The sequence below is a fragment of the Pseudorasbora parva genome, chromosome 6 (assembly GCF_024679245.1).
Source record: "Pseudorasbora parva isolate DD20220531a chromosome 6, ASM2467924v1, whole genome shotgun sequence".
Classification (NCBI taxonomy): Eukaryota; Metazoa; Chordata; class Actinopteri; order Cypriniformes; family Gobionidae; genus Pseudorasbora; species Pseudorasbora parva.
Genome location: NC_090177.1, coordinates 6,375,513 through 6,392,008, shown reverse-complemented (window position 1 = coordinate 6,392,008; position 16,496 = coordinate 6,375,513). Strand labels below are relative to the sequence as shown.

Genomic DNA, 16,496 nt, shown 5'->3' with positions numbered 1-16,496 from the left:
TAACGTGTTTATTAAGAAGTGTTTATCGGTTAGGGTAGGTAAACAGACATGTGCTGAATTAGAGACGATAAAATTGAGTGGGTCCAATATCATGGGTCGTAAAAAGTGGGTCCAATATCATGGGTCGTAAAAAGTGGGTCCAATATCATGGGTCCGATGCCCATGGCTTCCATACAAATCGGAGTAGTGGATACAGAAAATTAATAACTAAGGAAACAATAACTTTTGGTATCGATCAGAGACAGACCTGAGCATGAGGTTCATGAGCTGAAGCCCCTCCCCCCTGAGGAAACGATCCCGATTGGCTGGAAGCATGAGGCAGGAGCAGAGGGCGTCGAACAGGTTTTCCATCATTTCCTGTTCCTCCGGCGTTGCAGGATTATGACGTTTAAACACCTGCGAGGAGAACATTAATACGATTAATCTTTTAAAAAACTGTCTGGGGCATCAGTGTTTTACAAATAAACAAAGCATAATATATTTTTTTATGTTTTTTAAAAGAAGTCTCTTCCACTTGCCAAAATTAAATTTTTTATTTGATCAAAAATACAGTAAAATTTAGAAATATTATTACAATGTAAATCGGCTCTTTTCTATGTCAACATATAGTAAAATATAATTAATTTCTGTGGTCAAAGCTGAATTTATCATCATTGCTCCAGTCTTCAGCATTAGTGATCCTTCACTAATCATTCTTATTGTTATATAAATATATAACAAAATATAACTATGCATACATTTGCAAATAAAAGAAAAATATAACATTTGATTACTTTTATTTAAATAAATAAAATCTGTGATAAAGTAGATTCACTATGTATCTATTTTGCATAAAGTATAAATACTCACACAAAAAAACTAACCAGTCAAATGTTTAATTCATTAATCAACGAAAATTTAAGAATATACCAAAATCAAACTTGAGAGTGAGACGTTGGACTTCATTAGAGAAACAAACTAATTTATAAACAAATAAATTAAGCATTAATACAATTAAGCCTTTTAAGACTTTAGCAGCACATTGTGCTTATTGACATGAAAATGAAGTACTATCAATAACTGCGCAAAAATGATAATGAATAAAAAACAATCCATCTTGTTTGGTCGAGCCACGAGAGCAACAAAAATAAAAACCCTCTATTCATTTTAATACATAAGATTTTCATTTAAATAATTTGCAAATAAGCGATTAAACGCTGCCTGGTCATGTTGTGCAACATGAAAACGTAATCAAAGGGATTTTAAAGTGATTGTTAAACGAGAAAACAGCAGCGCGGAGCACCACGAATGAAGCCGCCCGCATGTTCTGGGTCATGATGAGCTCTAAAGAGACCGGTTTCAGACAGCAGATGATTTAGAGAGGAAGAGAGAGAGAAAGGGTGTGTGTGTGTGTAGGAGAGAGAGAGCAGGAGACTCTTACTGAAAGCTGCTGCAGTAGTACATCAATGCCATCCATTTCTCCTAACAGCTCCCTTGTTTCTGAGAGAGCGCGAGAGAGAGAGAGAGAGAGAGAGAGAGAGAGAGAGAGAGAGAGAGAGAGAGAGAGAGAGAGAGAGAGAGAGAGAGAGAGAGAGAGAGAGAGAGAGAGAGAGAGGAGTTAAAAAAAAGTTACATTTACTATACAAACTGAATAATTAAAACAAGTTTAAAGGTAAATCTTCTACAGATAATCGTTTTCTTTTCTGATTTACTCCAGTTATTGTTAAAATACACTGCACATGCTTCTTGTGTGCATTTGAAGCAGTTTTTGTGTGAAATCATATTTATTTTGTCCATTAAAAGTGTGCTTTCACACTTAATTGAGAGAAAGGAGCGTCAGCAGCGCAGCAAAAATAGGCTCGCCGCCGAAACCCCCGCTTCACTGCTGCTCACGCGACACTCCTGCTCCCGTGGGGAGCGAAGGCTGGCCCGTCTGATCAAACACACGAGCTACTGGAGCTCAAACTGCTCCAGAAGTTAATGCTGGTTCTGATAGAAAGGTGTCAGGATACACAGAGCATCTCAGTTTGTTGTGTATGAGGCGGCATAGACGCTGACCAGTCAGGGTGCCCATGCTGACCCCTGACCCCGCCGAAAGCACCAACAGTGGCACGTGAGCATCAGAACTGGACCACGGGCCAATGGAAGAAGGTGGCCTGGTCTGATGAATCATGGTTTCTTTTACATCACGTGGATGGCCGGGGAACACATGGCCCCAGGATGCACTATGGGAAGAAGGCGAGCCGGCGGAGGCAGTGTGATGCTTTGGGCAATGTTGTGCTGGGAAACCTTGGGTCCTCCATCATGTGGATTGCTGAGACCATGTTCAGCCTTTCATGGAAACGGTATTCCCTGGTGGCTGTGGCTCTTCCAGCAGGATAATGCTCCTGACACAAAGCCAAAATGGTTCAGGAATGGTTTTGAGGAGTTTGAGGTGTTGACTTGGCCTCCAAATTCCCCAGATCTCAATCCAATTTGAGCATCTGTGGGATGAGCTGAACAAACAAGTCTGATCCATGGAGTCCCCACCTCACAACTTACTGGACCTAAAGGACCTGCTGCTAACATTTTGGTGCCAGATTCCACAGCACACCTTTAGGGGTCTAGTGGAGTTCATGCCTCGCAGGGACAGAGCTGCATTGGCAGCAAAGGAGGACTAACACAATATTAAGCCATAATGTTATGCCTGATTGGTGTATATCACAATATTAATTATTTTTGCAAGTAATTTAACTCCAAAAGTCTGTATTCCATCAACATTAACAATATCTGTGAACCTTCGTTGAATTGAAAGTCTTATGCATTATAATTCTTCATACGTTTAGAGTAAATATAGAGTAAAATCAGCAATATATCTAACAGACTGCCCTCTAGAAATCAGCACTTCTTTCATACAGTAACGATTCTCCTGGTTGCGTTTATAAATTATGTCATCATTATTTATAACAGAGCTGAGTTAATGCATATAAAATATAATTATATATCCTTTTTAATAGCAACTGAAAATGTCAAGCTTAAGGCCTGTTCAAATCAAGAATCAAGCAAAACTTGTTGTTGGAGGTCCATTTAAATGGATTAATTTTATGTCGAATATATGCAGTGAATGTCACTATTGATGTGAAAAGGCCTTTTACAGTTTGTGACTTTGTAATTATTCACTAGCACACATTTTATTCACTGCAGTCGTTAATAAACCCAAGCAAAGCTTTCGGTCCCTTATTTTCACTTACTGTCATTGTTTTGTAGCAGGATGGCCAGTATTTCACTGCAGTACAGCTTATTGGCATCAAACGGCATCTTGGCCTGTTTGGGAACACAACAAACACACACTTTCAGTGGCGTTGGCAGCCGCGTCCCATTCGATCTGTGTGCCGTCTTCTCTATTGTCAGTGTAATTGCTGGTGCGCTGGATTCATGGAAGTCTTCAGGGAGCATTAAGACTCGAACAGCATGACGCTCTTATTCCAGCAGCCAGCGGTAAATCTGAGGAGGATTTCACCTCACGTGGATAAAAACACACTGCGAATTGTGGCAGCGGGCCTACAGCTCTTATGAAAATCTCAAATCCAGCTCAAAAATAATAAATGATCGAGTTAAAACCCATCATAACGTGCAGCCAACTTCAAACCAGCTGACACTGTCGGTTCACTACGAAATATATATATATTCTTGCTTGACTTGTGTGTCATTTTTTGGACGTCTATCCTGGTTTAAAGCACATCACTAAATAATATCCAACGCGTGCTTTTAAAACACTGAAATACTGCTGTGTTTGTTTGAGTGGTCCAACACGACATTTTTGCAGTTCTGTTTGGTGCACCGAAATCACACCATCATAGCTTACAGAACCATAAAAAAGGGGAAAGGTTGCTAAGACATTGCTAGGATGTTGCAGGCGGTTGCTAGGGTGTTCCGAACCACATGATCTAGAGCTTTCAATGAAAGACTAATACATCGGTTGAGTTGTGACCCCAAAATGACCCAGGAATTTGTACATGCATATAATAAAGCAGCTCAATGTGGCTGGCCATGTATTCATGCATTGTTATAATAAATAATAATAATTAACAAAATCTGAAAATACATGCATGAAGGATTAAACAAATCCACAAACAATTGATTAAATAACTGAAAAATTAAATGCAAAAATCCTCAAACAAACGACTAAATAACTAAGTGCGTAAAAAAATAAATGAATGCTTAAATTCATAAATAAATAAATAAATGCATGAGTAAATGAATGCTTAAATTAATAAATAAATAAATAAATGCATGAGTAAATGAATGCTTAAATTAATAAATAAATAAATAAATAAATGCATGAGTAAATGAATGCTTAAATTCATAAATAAATAAATAAATGCATGAGTAAATGAATGCTTAAATTAATAAATAAATAAATGCATGAGTAAATGAATGCTTAAATTAATAAATAAATAAATAAATAAATGCATGAGTAAATGAATGCTTAAATTCATAAATAAATAAATAAATGCATGAGTAAATGAATGCTTAAATTAATAAATAAATAAATAAATGCATGAGTAAATGAATGCTTAAATTAATAAATAAATAAATAAATAAATAAATGCATGAGTAAATGAATGCTTAAATTCATAAATAAATAAATAAATAAATAAATGCATGAGTAAATGAATGCTTAAATTCATAAATAAATAAATGCATGATCATGATAAATCATTATCATAGCTATCAAAATCCAGTGTTCGGCATTTTGCGTATGTGAGTTTTTGTTGTAGATGTCTTAAAAAAAAAAAAAAAAAAATTGTTGTGTACTGTGCTAATTATTTGAGATTTCTTACAGCTCTTACAGGTTGTTGGCCTTGTCTGTTTCGTTGCTTCTATTACTCTCCCCTTTTTTGTAAGTCGCTTTGGATAAAAGCGTCTGCTAAATGATTAAAATGTAAATGTAAATGCATGAGTAAATTAATGCTTAAATTAATAAATAAATAAATGCATGAGTAAATGAATGCTTAAATTAATACATAAATAAATGCATGAGTAAATTAATGCTTAAATTAATACATAAATAAATGCATGAGTAAATTAATGCTTAAATTAATAAATGCATGAGTAAATTAATGCTTAAATTCATAAATAAATAAATGCATGAGTAAATTAATGCTTAAATTCATAAATAAATAAATGCATGAGTAAATGAATGCTTAAATTAATACATAAATAAATGCATGAGTAAATTAATGCTTAAATTCATAAATAAATAAATGAATCAACAAAAGCACGATTAAATAAATAAACAAACAAACCAGATAAAGTTTGAAAGCTCTAGGAACATTTTCATGCTATGTTTGCACAATAACAGTATACACATGCAAAACAACAAACCAGATTTAGTTTCGCAAGCTTCAAAAAATGTTGGTCATGTTAGCAATATTATTATTATTATTATTAACAATATAAACGCATAAATGCATAAATAAATAAACCAGATGTAGCTTGAAAGCTCTAAGAAAATATCTTCATTTTAGAGAATTTAAAAATATTCAAGTATCTAAATGTAAACAATAAATAAATACATAAACAACTGATTAAATAACTGTAAAAATAAATGCAAAAATGAATATGAAAGTACATAAATAAATTCCAGCTTAAATAAATAAATGCATTAGTAAATCAATGCGGAAATTCATAAATAAATGCTTAAATGCACAAACAAAAGCAAAAAATAAATGTATGCATAAATAAACCAGGTGAAGTTTGAAGAATTTAGGAAAATTGGGTGTCATTTTAGAGAATTTGAAAAAACCTCAAGCCAAGTATATAAACACAAAAAGTAAATGCATAAATAAATGCATGCGTAATTAAAAAACAAACCAGATGAAGTTTAAAAGCTCTAGGAAAATTTAGTCTATTGCTATGATTTTGAAGGGAAAGAGAAAAAAAAAAGAAAAGAAAAAAATCTAGAAACTAAAAACATATCTAAGCTCTAGAAACAATAATCGACAAACTCCAATACCTTGTGAACTTGGTCAACTTGTGTTGTTTTTAAATGTGCTATAACTATAAATGTTGATTTGATGAACAGAATTGCTGTGCAGACTAACATTCATAAAGGCCCATCAGTGAATGAAGTTTCATTAGGAGAGATGTTACTTGTGACGGATGGGTGTCTTACCTTGATCCTCTTCAACAGCCACTGCATCAAACCCTGCTGGGCCGCTTCCGTGCACAGACCGGGACGAAACTCGGCCATGTTCTCAATCACAGCTGCCACAAACAGACAGAGAGATCTGCTGTTACTGTAAGTCCAAGCTTGTCAAGCACACACAGACTTTTGTGAATCGTGTGTGCTGTATTATGACCTAGTTTTTGCAACGTCTGCTTGACATAGTTGCCATGATAACTGATGGAGAAACTGCAGTGAGATCTGAACACATCTAACTCAACGAATGCATAAGCGCAGAAGGTCCTGTCAGAGCCCAGGGCCCGAAAGTGAGAATGACCCGATGTGAGAGAGGTTTGGGCCATATTGTCAAATCAATTCACACAAGCATACTATTGTGCATAAGAGTGAGCGAGAGCGGCCTCTAGAGGTGAAATTAAAACTATTAGACACCTCGTGGAGTTTGTTTTGACACGTGAGGCTGAGCACTGCACAGAGCGGGACACTTCAGATGACGAATTAAAACAGACAACCAAATGGTACGTATACAGTACACTACCGTACGTGTTTTCACATCATTATAAAGTAATTAATTTATTGACTAGATGCTGCATTAGAGGAGAACAGCAGTATGTTTGCGGTCGAGGCTGAGAGGACGCCAACATTAGTACCTCAAGAGGTTAAAACAATAACAAAAACACACGTAAATCTGACTCAAATGTTTAAAAGAGTCCTATGATGACCCTTTTTACAAGATGTAAAATAAGTCTCTGATGTCCACAGTGTTATGTGAAGATTTAGCTCAAAATACCCACAGATCATTTTTATAGCATGTTAAAATTGTAACTTTTTGAGTGTGTCCCTTTTAATGCAAATGAGCTGGTAATCCCCGCCCCCTTTCTGGAAGGGGGAGGAGCATCAAGTGCTCATATTAGCAGCTCTGATTACTGATTACCTACCAATATCTGCTGCAAGAAGAGAGAACAGGTATAGTTTAGTTTAATTATGGTTTTAACTTAAAGGGTCATGAAACCCCCCTGCTGCAGCGGTGTTTTTTCACACCTTCGATTTGAAAAAGCTTGTTAAAAGGGGAGTGGTCGACTGTGAAAAGGTGGGATGGTATTGTGTGGAAAGAGGGAATGTTTGCATAAATAGGGGAGTGTCTGTCAGTAGGTGCTGAGCGGTTCTGAGACATGTTCTTGGTTCACGTTGGCATTGTTTACCACAGAGAGATTAAATGAGGGATGAGTACAGCGAATGAGAGAGCTATGAGTGGCGTGCAGCAGAGATCGCAAATCATTCAGCTCTTCAAAGTTCAAACCAGCATAATTCAGTGAGAAATGAAAATAAATGTTATTCTGCATGACGAAATATTTTGCAAACGTGATAAAACTATATTTGTCTAAATATGCACGCTGTTTGGCAAGATGAACAACGCGCCGACTTGATAAGAGAACGTGAACCACCCAACATGCGATGTGATAGAGATGTGTAATTCTAGATCGGGGTAAAAGCGAAGAGGTTTGAGGCTAGTCTCGACCGCGCATTGCCGTGACGATCCGCGCTGTCTATCACTCGGCAGCTAAATCTATATTTGTCCAAATATGCACACTGTTTCACTAAGAGCCCGAACACATGCGGTTTAGTGCATGGCTGTGACGACAAATAAAACGGAGAGGACGTGGCTTTTGTTCAATAGCCTACAGATTACAGTTTGGTTATTTTGCACTCCTGACATAGATAGTCAACGCTTGCAGGTTTGGCGTGCGATTCCTCAGGTGAATTTTACTTTACCGAGCCTTTGTAGCAAAGGCTTCCACAGACGGCGCCGGTTACAGCTCGCTCGGCGCCCTTTACGTTACTTCGTATCAGCACAACGCCTAGCTTTCCTCCGTGACTTTTCCGCACGCTGCTTCCAAAACTTCCCCACCATATCTCTACAATAATGATGTAAGACGAGCCTGACAGAAGTGACTGTCTCATGCATATTAACTAAATTATCTTGTATGCATACTACAGCGCAGGGATTGGACTGAATGAGCTTCATGTCATGAATGTATATCGAGAATTGCTCAGAGCGGTCGACGTCAGCATGTGCCCAGCAGCCCATACTTGGGCCGAAAAGGCCGTGCCGACGTCAGCATTTGTGACGTTGCTCCGACTAAACTTTTCAAACCGGAAGACAGAAATCGCTCTGAAAAATGCAAAAATAACTATTTTCACATATGCATACCATTAATGAGTACCCTTAGTGTTTTCAATGATGTGCAGCCTATACATATCTGTTTACATCTCAAAAAAAGTGTTTTGGGGTTTCATGACCCTTTAAGTAGTCATCTTGCTTTTATGACATGCTATTGCTTGGTGTTGGTACTGTAGTCCAAAAAATGTGAAAAGACGGATGTGACAGCTTGAGCAACTCCCAAATGTGCTACAAGAACTCTTCCTCTTCTCAACATGGCTTTTGTTGCGGGTGTCCAGGGGCGGGTTTATATAAGTTTTAGGGTTAGTGATATCACTAACCCATGACTAAGCTCATGTTGTCACTAACAGCCAATTATAGTCCATAAAGTGATTTATTTAAAAGAATCTTAAAAATATCTCCCTTTACTTTGAACTTTGAGCATCAAACAGCAACATTACACACTAACTAAAGTTAAAAAGTGAGATCATAATATATATACAATGAGTGTGTGTGTGTGTGTGTGTGTGTGTGTGTGTGTGTGTGTGTGTGTGTGTGTGTGTGTGTGTGTGTGTGTGTGTGTGTGTGTGTGTGTGTGTGTGTGTGTGTGTGTGTGTGTGTGTTCAATGCTAAATGGAATTTGTGTAGATATTTAAATATGGCAATCGTTAAGCATGACTGTTTAGATTTATATGAAATGTTAAATATCGTCATATAAATATCAACAATAATATTTAACTTGTAACATTAACTAGAGTTAATAATTAAAAAGCATTGTTTGTAATACATTATTGATGGTGTGTGTATAAATAAATTGCCATTTATTCTATATATTTTTATTTATTTAAACACGCATTTCAAACACTGACGAGCATAATATTCAATGTTTCTCTATATGCATTTTCTTTGACTAAACTATATATATATATATATATATATATATATATATATATATATCAATAAAATCCTTTTGCCTCAGGGCCTGAGGAGATGTCACCAGCACGAGTAAAAATCTGAACGACCGCCTGCGACCAGAAGAAAAAAACCTCTCATTGTTATGCCTGGGAGATGCACAAAAAGACGGAAAAGGCGAGCACAGCGAACAGCTCTATATGACACATCACAAGGGAGTTTCAGACTCATCTGTTTTATAAAAGACTCTGAAGACACCTGATAACTCAATCAGAAGCATGATGGGAGAAAAATCTCACAGCGGATGAGTGGGAGAAGGAGAGCGAGAGAGAGGGTGCAAAATCTCACGAGGAAGGGAAAGAGATTACACAAGAACTGGAACGGCAGAGGAGGACGGGGAAAGAGAAAGACATGGAGGAAATGTGCCGTTTAAATCCGTTCAGTCAGACCATTTATCTCTCTCTGCAGATGAACACAATCCTTCCACAACCAAACCTGTAAACGCAAGCCAGGCGCAGTGTTCCCAACATGCAGAACAGCTTTAAAAGAGCACTTGAGCATTCATTAAAATACATTATGCTTTATATGCATTTATAACACACATATAGTTATATTACATATTTATAACACATCAAATGTTTATTTATGCATGCTTGTTAACAATATATTTATTATATATTTTATATATAACGGCTAAATATATTACTGTGCAGCTAGTTTATTTTCTACAAAGCATCTCAAAAAAATCAGCTAATCAGATTGAAGCCTGCTCTTGAGTCTAGTGAGTGTGTGTGTGTGTGGGGGGGGGGGGTCTCTTACCTAATGTGTTATAAACTCCATCAGCTTCCTCCTTCACCGTCTCGTCCAAACGCTCCATATTCTGCACCATGAGCGCTACGACCTGACCCTCCAACTGAACAAACAAATAAAAACTATTAAACAAACTTAAAATTTAGTGGATTTAGTTACAACTGGGAGTTTTAATGGGATTTATCATGGATTCAATGCATTTATAGCCGGCAAAGCGATCTTAGTAAATTTCTAAAAGTATTTTTATTTTTCGAATATTAATAACAGATCAAATCAACTATTCGTGCACACCCTAGTGTAAACCTTTCTAATGTGTAAACCTGCCTAAAGCGTAAATCGTTTTAACAAATAAACGTTCCTAAAGCGTAAACCTTCCTAACGTGTAAACCTTCCTAAAGCGTAAACTGTTTTAACAAGTATACCTTCCTAACGTGTAAACCTTCCTAAAGCGTAAACCTTCCTAACGCGTAAACCTTCCTAAAGCATTAAACCTTCCTAAAGCATAAACCTTCCTAAAGCGTAAACCTTCCTAACGCGTAAACCTTCCTAAAGCATAAACCTTCCTAAAGCGTAAACCTTCCTAACGCGTAAACCTTCCTAACGCGTAAACCTTCCTAACGCGTAAACCTCCCTAACGCGTAAACCTCCCTAAAGCGTAAACCTTCCTAAAGCGTAAACCTTCCTAAAGCATAAACCTTCCTAACGCGTAAACCTTCCTAAAGCGTAAACCTTCCTAACGCGTAAACCTTCGTAACGCGTAAACCTTCGTAACGCGTAAACCTTCCTAACGCGTAAACCTTCCTAACGCGTAAACCTTCCTAAAGCATAAACCTTCCTAACGCGTAAACCTTCCTAAAGCATAAACCTTCCTAACGCGTAAACCTTCCTAACGCGTAAACCTTCGTAACGCGTAAACCTTCCTAACGCGTAAACCTTCCTAAAGCGTAAAACTTCCTAACGTGTAAACCTTCCTAAAGCGTAAACTGTTTTAACAAGTATACCTTCCTAACGTGTAAACCTTCCTAAAGCGTAAACCTTCCTAACGCGTAAACCTTCCTAAAGCATTAAACCTTCCTAAAGCATTAAACCTTCCTAAAGCATAAACCTTCCTAAAGCATAAACCTTCCTAACACGTAAACCTTCCTAAAGCATAAACCTTCCTAAAGCATAAACCTTCCTAACGCGTAAACCTTCCTAACGCGTAAACCTTCCTAACGCGTTAACCTTCCTAACGCGTAAACCTCCCTAACGCGTAAACCTTCCTAAAGCGTAAACCTTCCTAAAGCGTAAACCTTCCTAAAGCGTAAACCTTCCTAACGCGTAAACCTTCCTAAAGCGTAAACCTTCCTAACGCGTTAACCTTCCTAAAGCATAAACCTTCCTAACGCATAAACCTTCCTAACGCGTAAACCTTCGTAACGCGTAAACCTTCCTAACGCGTAAACCTTCCTAAAGCGTAAAACTTCCTAACGTGTAAACCTTCCTAAAGCGTAAACTGTTTTAACAAGTATACCTTCCTAACGTGTAAACCTTCCTAAAGCGTAAACCTTCCTAACGCGTAAACCTTCCTAAAGCATTAAACCTTCCTAAAGCATAAACCTTCCTAAAGCATAAACCTTCCTAACGCGTAAACCTTCCTAAAGCATAAACCTTCCTAACGCGTAAACCTTCGTAACGCGTAAACCTTCCTAACGCGTAAACCTTCCTAACGCGTAAACCTTCCTAACGCGTAAACCTTCCTAAAGCGTAAACCTTCCTAAAGCGTAAACCTTCCTAAAGCGTAAACCTTCCTAACGCGTAAACCTTCCTAACGCGTTAACCTTCCTAACGCGTTAACCTTCCTAACGCGTAAACCTTCCTAACGCGTAAACCTTCCTAAAGCGTAAACCTTCCTAACGCGTAAACCTTCCTAAAGCGTAAACCTTCCTAACGCGTAAACCTTCCTAACGCGTAAACCTTCCTAACGTGTAAACCTTCCTAATGCGTAAACCTTCCTAAAGCGTAAACCATTTTAACAAGTAAACGTTCCTAACGCGTAAACCGTTTTAACAAGTAAACCTTCCTAACGCGTAAACCGTTTTAAAAAGTAAATCTTCCTAACGCGCAAACCTTCCTAACGTGTAAACCATTTTAACAAGTAAACCTTCCTAACGCGTAAACCGTTTTAACAAGTAAACCCTCCTAACGCGTAAACCGTTTTAACAAGTAAACCTTCCTAACGCGTAAACCATTTTAACAAGTAAACCTTCCTAACGCGTAAACCGTTTTAACAAGTAAACCTTCCTAACGCGCAAACCGTTTTAACAAGTAAACCTTCCTAACGCGTAAACCGTTTTAACAAGTAAACCTTCCTAACGCGCAAACCTTCCTAACGCGTAAACCGTTTTAACAAGTAAACCTTCCTAACGCGCAAACCGTTTTAACAAGTAAACCTTCCTAACGCGTAAACCGTTTTAACAAGTAAACGTTCCTAACGCGTAAACCTTCCTAACGCGTAAACCGTTTTAACAAGTAAACCTTCCTAACGCGTAAACCGTTTTAAAAAGTAAATCTTCCTAACGCGAAAACCTTCCTAACGCGTAAACCGTTTTAACAAGTAAACGTTCCTAACGTGTAAACCGTTTTAACAAGTAAACCTTCCTAACGCGTAAACCGTTTAAAAAAGTAAATCTTCCTAACGCGCAAACCTTCCTAACGCGCAAACCGTTTTAACAAGTAAACCTTCCTAACGCGTAAACCGTTTTAACAAGTAAACGTTCCTAACGCGTAAACCTTCCTAACGCGTAAACCATTTTAACAAGTAAACCTTCCTAACGCGTAAACCGTTTTAAAAAGTAAATCTTCCTAACGTGCAAACCTTCCTAACGCGTAAACTGTTTTAACAAGTCCACCTTCCTAACGTGTAAACCATTTTAACAAGTAAACCTTCCTAACGCGTAAACCGTTTTAACAAGTAAACCTTCCTAACGCGCAAACCATTTTAACAAGTAAACCTTCCTAACGTGTAAACCATTTTAACAAGTAAACCTTCCTAACGTGTAAACCATTTTAACAAGTAAACCTTCCTAACGTGCAAACCATTTTAACAAGTAAACCTTCCTAACGTGTAAACCATTTTAACAAGTAAACCTTCCTAACGTGTAAACCATTTTAACAAGTAAACCTTCCTAACGCATAAACCATTTTAACAAGTAAACCTTCCTAACGCATAAACCATTTTAACAAGTAAACCTTCCTAACGTGCAAACCATTTTAACAAGTAAACCTTCCTATGGTGTAAACCTTTTTATGGCGTAAACCTTTTAATGGTATAATACTTCTTAACGTGTGAACCTTTCTAACTCATAAACCCTCCTACGGTGTAAATCTTCCTAACCTGTAAACCTTCCTATGGTGTAAAACTTCTTAATGTGCAAACCTTCCTATGGTGTAAAAAGTCATGGTCCTGCTACCGCAAATGCACGCTCACCTGCTTTAGTCTAGCGCGTGGAACGAACAACAAAGCCTGATCACAAGAACGGAGGCTTCTACTACACACACACACACACACATATATAATTTTTTTCTTTTTTACATATTGCCCCTTTTTTACATTTGAGCCCCTGCCCCTGAAGAACTCTCTGCACGTCCCTGATGATATATATTTCTGATTATTTAATTATCACGTCAGGCCGAATATGAGCAATTGTCTGCCTGTCTGAGTTTTGTCGATAGACGGAGGCGGCCATCTCGTAATTCTCTATGCGCTTCATACTACGTTTCAAGGCCTATTTTGTAGCCTGCTCGCAGAGCTGCCATATAAACAGTCATTTAGACGTGTAAATACGTTTGCTTGAATGCACAACACCAATTCTAGACGGCAGCAATCAGACTCACACGGCTCAATCAACCTCTGATTGTTCGTGAGCTCTTCCTGTTTCCTCTTCTCCGTGTGACACAAACCGTCTGATTGCACATGCACAACAACAGTCTGGCTATTACCGTCGTCTCTCTCCATCTCTTGCAAACGTCAGGCCCAATACCAGACTAAATTTCTCACACATAGTAATTCATGTCATTTTCTCATGATAATCTCATTGTGCTGCTGGACCGTGACCCGCTAACGCTGGTGAATCAGCCCGTAATCTCCTCTAACGACACTGATGATGTTTTTCTCTGATTATTAAATAAATATTTTCTTACCAGAGCGTCGATGAGCACCTCCGCCCCCTCCTCGCTCTCGTGAAGCGTGTCAATATCTGTCAGTTCCTGCAGAAGATCAACCACTGCGATGCTGATATGTGATTCACGTTAAGGATATGTAACACTGAAAAACTACTAAAGATTAAAGAGCAAATAGGGATGCAACAATAAGCAATGTATAAATACATTGGGGTCACAAAGTATTTTTTTTAAAGAAATTATATAAATATAATTAAACAAATATGGATCAAAAGTGGCATTTATAATGTTATAAAAGATTTCCATTTCAAATAAATACAGATCTTTTGAACTTTCTTTTCATCAAAGAATCATAAAAAACACCCGTTTCCACTAAAATATGAAGCATCACAACTGTTTTAAACACTGATAATAATTATAAATGTTCCTTGATCATCACATTATCATCATAACGAGATTTGATTATCTCAATGGGACTTCACCTGGTTAAATCAAGGAATAAATAAAAAATACAAATATTAAAACGATTTCTGAAGGATCATGTGATACTGAAGACAGGAGTAATGATGCTGAAAATTCAGAAATAAATAACATTTTAAAATATATTCACATAGAAAACATTTTATTGTAATCCTTTAAAACTGTAATAATATTTCACTTATCAAATTATTTTTGCAGTCTTATTGCAGAAAAGACCCTTTCAGAAACATTTCCTTTTAAATTGCTGACCCCAAACTTTGTGTTACGGCTAATAACTAGTGTATATTAGTGTATCTTCTTGTTATAGTTGTTTACAGAATTATTTTTTTATAATAATAATAATCAGATTGATATGATTTTTTGGATAAAAGCGTCTGCTAAATACATGTAACTAATGAAAAAAGTTTAAACAAAAATGCTATTATTGGCCATTATACACTGTGCATCCCTAATAGTGCGTAACAACAAATTTAACAAACTCAGATTGACAGCTTGCCCATCCTGTCAGATCCAGGGAAATACTTTTTTTTTTAAATAATATTATTTTCTAACGTTTAACAATTTTTCAATAATAATTTTAAATGTGATTTATTTTGTCATGCATTACAACTCTATTATAATAGTAATAAAAAAATATCCTCATTCGTCTCTTCAGTTAGGTCACGCCAGTAGTAATGTTATCTTGTTCTTCGTGCTGTTATCCGGATTCGATTTCACATAAAATTCCTTTTTTGTTATTAAAAAAATGGCTAAACTGACATATTAAAGAAGGAAACACGTCTTGACAAAGATGACAGGACGCCATAGCACTTTTGTCATTTAAAAGAGAACTAACACAATAGGAGATGTTATCAACATCTTCAATTCAAAACCCAGCCAACTCCGACTTGTTTAGAACTGACCAGCCATATGAGGTATTTTATAGGTAGTGTGGCCCGCCGTGGCATGGCATTTGCATGTAATATTTGTGAGCAAGTGGTCTTCTTAAATGTACATAAGCCGCATGTACTGTATTAGTAATGGCAGGTTGCTGACACAGGACTAAGACATTGTGATTTCTCTTCGTGATATAGTTATCAGGACTTTTCATGTTGCAGCCACTCACGCTTGATAAGACGGAGCTTAGTGTTTACAATATTTAGTTTCTGCAACACTAGTAGCACCTAGCGCAATTTAAAAAAATAAAGCAACCTTGCAAACCGTCACATCACACATCACAAACACAGATTGTACGGGGGCTTGAGAACACATCAACATGTAGAAGTAGACTATATTAAATAGACAATAAAATGTCTAACGTATAAGGACTATTTTTAGCTATGTTGTTATGTTTCAATCTGACTTTTTTCTGACGTTTTTTTTCTGAAATGGACAGAGCGACCCCATAGACTTCCACGGCGAAACGTGAAGTCAATTAGAAGCCCTCACTTCCTGATGGCTGAGCGAACTGCGCCGGCTCAGACTGAGCTTGAGGACGGAGATGTGACGTGAGCCTCCTGTCTGACAGCTGTAGGTCTTCTAGTAGTTGTGGAAAGTGAAATCTGAATCACGTTGTTTAAATGTTTTGTCCCGTTGCTTTTGGCTCACTATGGGCTTCTCCCCATTCTTCCCCCTTGACTTTATCAGACTTTATGTCTCCACGTCCCCCCGACTGTCTCATAGACAGTAAAAGATTGCCTGCGAGCGTCTCCTCAGGTCTATACGGTAATTTCTCAACTGTGCGACAGAGTCGCGTTGGTTATGACGCAAACGTTAGCCTATTTTTACAAAAACAGCTTCTGCGGGGCGATAGTGTAAGATACAAGGTAACGGAGCCTTTTATGCATT

General features: G+C 37.3%; 1 protein-coding gene across 2 annotated transcripts in view; it reads right to left on the bottom strand.

The window, feature by feature from the left end:
- Nucleotides 1-16,496, bottom strand: part of ctnnbl1 (catenin, beta like 1) — a 94,479-nt gene that overhangs the window by 55,434 nt on the left and 22,549 nt on the right. For both annotated transcript variants that reach the window (XM_067445514.1, XM_067445513.1), the window contains exons 5-10: nt 14,211-14,308; nt 10,038-10,131; nt 6,137-6,228; nt 3,210-3,282; nt 1,421-1,479; nt 248-396 (exon numbers count right to left, since the gene is read on the bottom strand). In XM_067445514.1, the coding sequence (XP_067301615.1) occupies nt 248-396; nt 1,421-1,479; nt 3,210-3,282; nt 6,137-6,228; nt 10,038-10,131; nt 14,211-14,308 (565 nt within the window). The remainder of the gene's footprint in view (nt 1-247; nt 397-1,420; nt 1,480-3,209; nt 3,283-6,136; nt 6,229-10,037; nt 10,132-14,210; nt 14,309-16,496) is intronic.